At 40.6% G+C, this 9136-nt stretch overlaps 1 protein-coding gene across 1 annotated transcript in view; it reads right to left on the bottom strand.

Annotated features, from left to right (window-relative positions):
- Positions 1-9136, bottom strand: part of COL4A4 (collagen type IV alpha 4) — a 112718-nt gene that overhangs the window by 87068 nt on the left and 16514 nt on the right. The window contains exons 3-4 of the mRNA XM_015563696.1: positions 8813-8855; positions 4899-4973 (exon numbers count right to left, since the gene is read on the bottom strand). Of these exons, the coding sequence (XP_015419182.1) occupies positions 4899-4973; positions 8813-8855 (118 nt within the window). The remainder of the gene's footprint in view (positions 1-4898; positions 4974-8812; positions 8856-9136) is intronic.

Consider the following 9136-nt stretch of genomic DNA (forward strand, 5'->3'; position numbering starts at 1 on the left):
CCACCCTCAAGTTCGCCCGCTGCCAGACAGTCCAGTTTCTCCCCGAATGAGTCCTGGGTCCCCAGAGACTTCCCGGAACCGGAGTTCAGAGCAGTCGGGAGCTTGTCACTCCCTCCCGATTTAAAAAGACAACCGAGCCCTCAGGTGCCAGCCACTATCCACGCGAGAGAAACCCCGTACCTCTGCACTTTACTTCCACAGCTCCTCTGGCTCTCAGTGTGCTTTTCTTTCCTTGTAGTTGTAGAATTTACACTCAGCCAGCCTTCCTGTAGTTCTGGATGATGTCCGTTTTGTGTTTTTGTTTTATTTTTCAATTGTTGTGGGAGGCAGCAATTTCCTGGTGTTTATCTATGCCACCATCTTAGTTTCTCGATATGTTTTATTTTAGAAAAAAACTAGAGAAAGTGTCTTTATTACCATGCTAGCCATAAAGCAGAATTTCTAAAAGGTTTGATCCTAGCCTATAAAAACGTGATTTTCCCTGCAAGGAGATAATCATCAAAGAACAGAGACATTTTCTCCCTTGAAACTGATCATGAATAATTTAAAATTCTTCCCAACACCACCTCATCACATCCTTAAAAAGGGATTATCATGGAGTTTGGGGAGATGCTATGACAGTCAATATATTTGGGGAAGCCAATTAAGCAGCCATTACGTAATAGAAGCCATGCCCCTTATCATAGCTCCACAGGCTGCTAGAGATGCGAGGAGCAGGACCAGCCCTCTGATACAAACTCTTATTTCCCAGGTGAGGGCTCCATCCTGAAAGAGACCGCCTCAGACTCCAGTTCTTTCTGGGATGCTACTGAACCCTTACAAGGTCCAAGTGCAGCAAGTTTGTGGTCATATTTGTTGCTGCTGCACCAAGTGCTCATTACTGGCCCTACCTGAAATTCACAAGGGAATTTGAAATATGTGCGATGCCTCATTTAATAACAGATTTAGGTGCTGTGGGGGCGGGGAAGACTGGGGGAGATACTCCCCACTAATTCCGTTCCCCTTCTCTTGGATGTGGCAGGTGACTGACTCCTAACCTTGGGCTGATGACTGTGTTATAGGACACACAGTACACCCTCGACATATGCTACACCCACGCTGCAGCCAGTCTACCAGCTCAGGATCCTGAACCCTATCCAAGCTAGAGTCTGAAGTTTATTTATTAATTTATGTATATTAACTACCTTTTAGGTGCCACCTAATATGATCATCTCAAAGAAGTACCAAAAAATGACCCCCACCCCCATTCTCAAAGGGGAGAAACAAAAGTAGGCAACTTAGATTTCTACAGTGTCCACTATGGGCAGGAGGCACCATCAGGGTATGAGAAGTGAAGGAAAGCAGGTGCCCCCAGGGAGCATCCACACTGGCTGGACTAGGCAGGAGGCTTATGGGGGCAGGAGGCATCTCCACTGAGTTCCTTTGGGGAGGGCAGGAGAGATAGACACAGACTGGAAGTAGAAAGGGCAGAGAAGTGAGAATGTTCAGACTATGTTCAAGGGAGGGTAAAGGGCCTGACTGACAGCTGGAGAGGATCAGAGGGAAGCAGTAGTGATTACTGATGAAACACTTATTGAGGTTAGACTCAACCTCCAGTCGTACATTGGTGACACTGAACTTCATTCTGTAGGCATTGGGGGAGCTGCCCTTGGACATGTCCCAGCTCCACATCAACCTTAAGCTTCAGTGCCCAGTTAAAACCCTAACCTCAGTCATTCCAGGGTGGGGGCAGCCTGGCTTCCCACAATGGCTTTAGACACAGACAGCAGCTTTGACTTGGGGCTTGAACAAACTCCTCTCTCAGGCAGTAAGCCATCAAGAGTACATAGTCTTTCTTAGAAATGCCTGGCTAAGCTCCTAATAGCTGTGCTGCCTTGAACAGATGCTCTAACCTCCAGAATTCGGTATCTTCCTATTTTTATAGCCCACCTTGAGCTGCAAACACGGCACAAGAGATGGTATGCTAGTTGGCTGGCTGCTGAGGACGTGGGAAGCCCGCCTCCCAAACCACCTCCAGTTATGCACAAGTCACGCTCCCGGATTCCCAGCTGGTAGACTCCCCAGCAACTTGCAGCCTTCTCATGGGACCATCTGTCTCAGGGAGGCCAGAGGTTGACCAGTGTTCCGCACACAGCAATCCCTGACCACCCAGAATCAGGGACACCGACAGCAGCCTGTGCCGGGAGCCCTCCTAACCATGGGCTGATGACTGTGTTATAGGACACACAGTACACCCTCGACATATGCAATTACTTTTGACTGTTGAAGAGCCCAAGGAAACTGAGAAGAAAGGAGCCACGGTGTAAATATGAAAAAAACAAGGTTTGGGCAGCTTGAAATGTCCACCAGAGCTCACAAAGTTATGACTAGAACTGACGTCTGAACCTTTGTGTAATCATCTTCAACTTGATCCTGGGGCAAATGCTGGTGGAAGCCAGACACCAGGTGTGTGCCCTGCTTCTTCCCCATACAAGCAAGTACTTAAAACTCTTGGAAACTCTGTTCCTTGTATTGACAGACAAATAATATTATAGTGGCCTTACAAGCTGTTGTAGGATTGGGGCAGGGTCCCTCAACCTTGGCACTATTGGCATTTGGGGACAGAAAGTCTTTGGTGTGGGGACTGTCCTGTGCGTGGTAGGAGGCTGAGCAGAGTCCCTGGCTTCCACCCACTAGAACCAGTAGCACCCTGTTCCACCCAGTTGTGTCAACCAACAAATGTCTCTAAATGTTGCCAAATGTCCCTGATAAAACAACTCTCAGCCTCATTTAAATCGGAGGACCACACCAAGCTGGCTTTATCCAAGCAACTGGTCCTCTCTGTTGGGTGGTGCCCCATCCCCTTCCTGCCACAGAGCTGATCAATCCATATTTCTAGGGTCTCAAGCTCAAAAAGTCTTCACATTTAGATGCACTGATTTCTTTTCTTTTTTATGTATACAATCTTAATATGTTTATATTAACAATGTCACAAAAACCAGCCTTTTTATCCTGAATAATGTGTGTATTTACATGGAAAAGGCTAAAGCATTTCTTAGAGTGCTAGTTTTTAGTGTCCCTACTTTTAAAAAATTGAGTTATAATTGACATATAATATGATATTGGTTTCAAGTATACAAGACAATGATTTGATATTTGTATATATTGTAAAATGATCACCACAATAAGTCTAGTTAATAGCCATCACCGCATATAGCTAACAATTTTTTTTCTTGTGATGAGAATCTTTAAGATCTACTTCCTTAGCAACTTTCAAATGCAGAGAACAGTTAATAACTACAGTCACCCGCTGCGCATTACAGCCCCAGGACTTATGCTAAAACTGGAAGCTTGCACCTTTTGTTTTTAAATTATTTCATGAAGTAAAAATTGCCAATTATAAAAATAGTCAGGCAGATGTAAAGTACAGCATAGGGAATACAGCCAATAATATTGTAAAAACTATGTATGGTGCCAGGTGCATCCTAGACTTATTGGGGAGATCACTTCATAAATGTCTAACCACTATGTTGTATACCTAAAACTGATACTGTATTATATGTCAACTGTAAGGAAAAATTAAAAATTATGTCATAAAGTGGCTTGAAAAAGCTCATGATAAATTCTGATCACTGAAATCTTTGAAGTACTGAAGAAGACACTAAACAGCTTAAAAGAAGGGATTGCCCCAAGCTCAATAAGGCAGTTGATGGACAAAGGAACCCCATACACATTGCACACCTACCAGGTGAAGATAAACAGATGCTGTGGGAGAAACATATGGTCCTTTCTCTCAGGACAATAATATTTCAGTCCTTATCGACTGATCTTTACCGAATTGTGCTTTCAGAGCTTCATGCCCAGCCCCATAGGATCGACTTGGACATGTTTCAACAGAATCATCGCTCTGCCTCAAACACTGTCCAAAGCTTCTGAAACACACTCCTTCCCTATAAGATTGTGGAAGTATTTTTAATCAAAAGAATTTTTGATTTAATTTTCTCACACAAACGAGTTAGTGGGCTGCCAGCTGGTGCTGCCACAATATAAGGGAGAGTTTTATAAATGCCCAATAGATCCACTGTACCCAAGAGGGTTCTTGTGCATTCAAGACCAGAGAGTCTAGTGCAGTAATCAAAAGCACCACTCTGGGTGGACTTGAGCAAGACACTGCAGGGCTCTGTGCCTCCGTCTTCTGCACCGAAAGGTCAGTACAAGACTATAAGAGAGTTGTTGTGAGAAGTCAGTGCTTGGCACAGGAGAAATATGTGAGAAATGCCACTATTCCTTTTATTATAGATCACTATTCCACAGCATTTCAACAGGTGTTATCCAAAAAAGAGTCTTATAGTCCAATGTCTGGAAACACTAGTTTAAACAAAGTTAAACAAGCTTTAAAAAAACAAACAAAACTAACTGCAGCCCTTCTCAGAGCCTTTAAAATGCTGATATGCAACATGAGTATCAAGAGAGCCACCCAGAATGTTTCCTTTAACAATGGGACCCCTTCTGCAGCTAGCAAATCACTGGGTGAAACACTGCTGCCCAGACTGTCTGCTAAGCATGGTCTAATGTAATTGGGATTGCTTATCAGAATGTACAGAACGTTGATTATAAAAGATGCAAACATTGCCAACTACCAGAATGTGCTGAGAATCCAGGGCTACTTACTGTTAAATATTCCCAATGGCTCAAAATTCAGAATGCTGTCCATGTTGATTTCTTAAAAACATTTATTGTGGTAAGACCACTTACCACTAGCTTAACCCTCTCAACAAATGTTTAAGGAAGCATAGACAGAAGGCTATACAGCAGATCTCTAGAGCTTACTCAACTTGCTTCACTGAAACTTTATGCCCTTTAATTAGTACCTGCCCATTTCCCCTCCCCCAGCATCCGTGGGTGTTTATATCACTTACCCGAGCCCCCTTTTCAGGAAAGCACTGGCAGACAGAGCAATCTCTCCCTCCACAAGGAGTGAACTTCTTTCCACTCTGGAAGGTGAAACATCTGATTCAGTACATGCAACCCATTCCTTAGCCGCCTACGTGATACACACATTACAAAAAGCATGCTTGCGTTGCCTGACTCATGAGGAGTCCAGAGTATACCTTTACCTTTGAGTCTGTGAAAATAAGGGACTAATAGCGATAGGTAAAAAGGCAGAGACTTTACCTTGTGGCTTGATAAAAAAGAGGATTGATGACTTTGTGAGCAAAAGTCTGTGTGGGCCAGGATACAATATGTCAGCTAACTGGCTTTCACCAGAACCTTCGGCATTTCTCTCTCCAGTTTAAGATTCATTTACTAAGTTGTGGATGATCGGAGAGTATAAACTGTGTAGTTAGGGTAAATATAAGTACACAATGATGCCTAATTCAAAGTATAAGTTTGACTTCTTTTCTTTTTCAGGACTCTTGTTTTACCTCCAAGATCAGCTAGGGCGTGTCTCCTTCATGGAGTCCCTCTTATGTCAACATTCTGGCAAAAAATTGTTCTTCCTACAATTTGCTGATGCTTCAGGATCGTTCCTCCAAGGTGTCTCTCAACCAGAAAGCTCCTGAACTTAAATAATTTGGGCACTTTCCCCACTTTCCCTGACTTTTCTTCAACACTCTCTTTAAAGACTCGTGTATTTTCTTAACTTAAATGCTCCCCCAAACACACACATGCACTAATTTGGGGGAAATTAGTCCCCTGCTCTCGCAAATCCTCATTATCTGTACCCAGAGTCATCCATCACTTCAATACAAAAAAGTGTATTTGCAGAGGAGCTGTTTCCATAGGCGGGTTCCTCACGACGGTGCAGTGGAGATGAGCTCTGAGCTTTGTCACTGGCTCGGGCTATGACTGGGAGAGTGGTGCCTGAAGCAGCTCCCAGTGCCAGGAGCTGAGGGCATTAACGCACATGCCAGAAAGGCACGATCCAGCCAGGCCCAGCACTCACTGCAGGTGCGTGTATTAACCACACATTTCTGTAACTGATAGATCGTTTTAAACTCCAGGCTGTAAACTTAAGTCTTTAGATTAATGTATAATGGGAAACAAAACAGTTCAACCAATATTTATAGTTCTGATGGAAGTTTTATATATCTATATATCTATATATAGGTAGATATAGATATATAGATATATAAAACTATGTATCAATGTAGGTACATAGATATGTATGTGTATATATATATATATGAATATGCACATATATAAATACATGTATATGGGAGGGAAAGGAGTCTATCTAGCATGTTTTTTTTTTCCTTTTCAATCACATAATTTAGAATTTTTTTTTCAGGAAAATTATGCTCAGAAACAATCCAAAAGAAAATATCTTTACATTAAGCAGTAATAAAAAGACATCCTTATAAACAAAACTCTTAATGGGTCATTGAAAGTATATAAAAATTTAAACCATGACAAGAGCCAAGCAATTAGATAATTAAAGTTTAAAAAATGTATTTGAAGTTTTAGAAATAGATGCCTCTTGAGTTTTGAGTAACTCTGTTATTTATGATGTAGAAACATAGAGTTCAAAACCCTGGTAAGGTAAAAAAGAAAATTAAATTAATAAATGCCCAGGGCCAGATCAGGACAGCATGAAAGCATTAAAACAACTAGTCTGAACACTTAGGTTCATTTGAGGTTGGGTTCATTACTATGTGTTCAGTGAAATATCAAAACAACCAGGGAAAAAGGAGGGGCAGTTGATTCAATGGCTTGATAATAAAGGCAAGTTTGTTGTTTTATTTTTTGTGTGTGTGTTGTGTTTTTTTTTTTTTTAACTTCATTGTGCCAAGCATCACTGAGATATTTGGGAGCAAAATTACATTCAGAGAAGAATCCATTTAAAATAGATCAGCAGATTCTAATAAAGAAACAGAAATAGTTGTATATAAAGCTTTGACTTGGACCAACAGAAGAAAAAAGCAAGAGGTGATTTTAGCCTCTACAAAGTTCTTCTACATTAGACACAGCCCAATAAACAGCATTTGAAAAGGAGGGGGCGTGTATAGAGGAAGAATCTTAAAAAACAGATTGTAGGAACCCATTAAAAGAAGATAAAGACTCTATCTCAGACAAGTCAACATTCAAAATATATACTGTACTCACTGGCAATATACTGACATTCTCTAAAACCAATGTAACTTCTTCAAAGAGAAAAAAGGAAAAGTCATGATCCATTTTATGATAGATATTTTTAAATAAATATTTATTGCATAGAAAGTTTAAGAAAATAATGTTATTAATTTATAGATTAGTCATCTGCCCTATATTTGTACCTCTATTTTCTTTTTTGAAAAACAAATAATATATGCACATGATTTTTAAAAAAAACCACACCAAATAGTGCAAAAGAGTATAATGGAAAAAGACATTTTCTCTTCCGTCGTGGCCTCCCATTCTCTCTCCTAGAGGTAATTGATCTCCTCAAATTGGTGTCTGGGTATTTATAAGCACATTCACATGATTATCACATGCATACACACACAACTTTTTGGTGTGGTATATTTTCCTGTGCCTTGCTGTTTTCACTCAATCAGATGTCTTCAAAATCATGCCAAAATAATACACTTGGCTACAGACAAAGTATTCTAACTGTGTAATCAGTCTTTACTGATGGAAATGTAACTATCGCCCTTTTTTTGCTACTGAACAATATCCTGCAACTAGTATTGTTGTGCATTTATCTTTATGCACAAGCCAATGTAAGTATGTATGATACATTCCAAAAAGATAAATTTTGGTGTCAACAGGTACGTGCACTTAAAATCTTGAAAGTTAAATTGCCTCCCATTGATACTGCAGCAATGTATATCTCCACCTTTACAACCCAACTGTAGCATAGCCACTCCCTGTGTGAACTCCAGAATCTCTGCATACACAGGCTGCTGGGAAAATCCAGAGCAGGACGATCTTTGGTTCAGGAACCAAATTCATTCATATGGAACATAAGGAACAAAGGAAGTGAAATTTAGGACTCTGTAAACCTTCATAATAATAATAATAAAAAGAATATAATACAAAAATAAACAGGGATATCAAGTAAGATAAATAGAAAAATCCACACACATATATTTCAGTGTGTTTTCATTTCTGATTGCAGGTGATGCTCTCAAGTGCATGTGAACTGAGCTGGATAAATCTTATCATCTTTACTTCAGTCAGGATAAACTGAGTCTTGGCTAGGTTAAGAGATCAATCATTGTCACAGCCAAGAACCATTTCTGAACACAAATGCCTTCTACTCCTGACTGATAAGAAGAGGACAGAAAGAAGCTTTCTATTTGATTTGCTTTGATAACTTGCATCACAGAATTAGATTGGGTGGATCCAAGCTGGAGAGATGAGATAGAAATGTGTTCACTAAAGTTATTTAATGCAGCCCAGCTGTCTTAAGATCAGCCTGAGTTACAGGCAGCCCATTGAATTTCCCCAAAACATCTGAAGTTGGTTTTTAATAACTTAGATTCTAAGATCTTATTACAGAATGTTCTAGTCTTATCTTACTCCAGAGTTAAAATTTCAAATTTAATCTTATATTTCTTGATTTAATCGTGAAGTGGCCCAGCTGCTTCCTGGCCCTCTCCAAAAAATGTTTTTAAGAAAGGATTATATTATAAAATAAAAATATCTCCAATATCATTTGGAGGCAGTTTGCTAAGCAGTCTTGACTGTAAAAGATAAAAGAAACTTTAGAGTTCATCTAGTCCAACACTTCATGTTACAGATGAGAAAACTGAATCCCAGGGAGCTACTTGTTTAAAAATATAACAAAAATAATGCATTCAATAAAGTGAATTTTCAGCATGCCATCAGAGCTAATTAATGTACTCACCCCATATACAAGTTGCATAGAGAAGAGAATAAGTATAAGTGACCTACAAAAAAGCAAAAATGCAGATGAATTTAAACTGTCCCTTTTCATGGCGGCGATATAGGCAGACGCGTCCCAGGTCGTGTCCCGGAGCAAATGGAGTGAGCAGCTGAAACTAATAGCACCCAACCCGAGTTGGCGAAAGGGCTCAGCTGGTGAGACGGTTTGCAGCCGGGAAGAGCAGAACTCCCCTGGAAAGGTAAAAGGAACCCAGGGATTTGGGCAGGAAAGTTTGCTGTACCTCTGAGCCCAGACGGTTGGAGGGAGACCGCGTGGCAGACAGGC

The sequence above is a fragment of the Myotis davidii genome, unplaced genomic scaffold (genome assembly GCF_000327345.1).
Source record: "Myotis davidii unplaced genomic scaffold, ASM32734v1 scaffold575, whole genome shotgun sequence".
NCBI classification, from domain to species: domain Eukaryota; kingdom Metazoa; phylum Chordata; class Mammalia; order Chiroptera; family Vespertilionidae; genus Myotis; species Myotis davidii.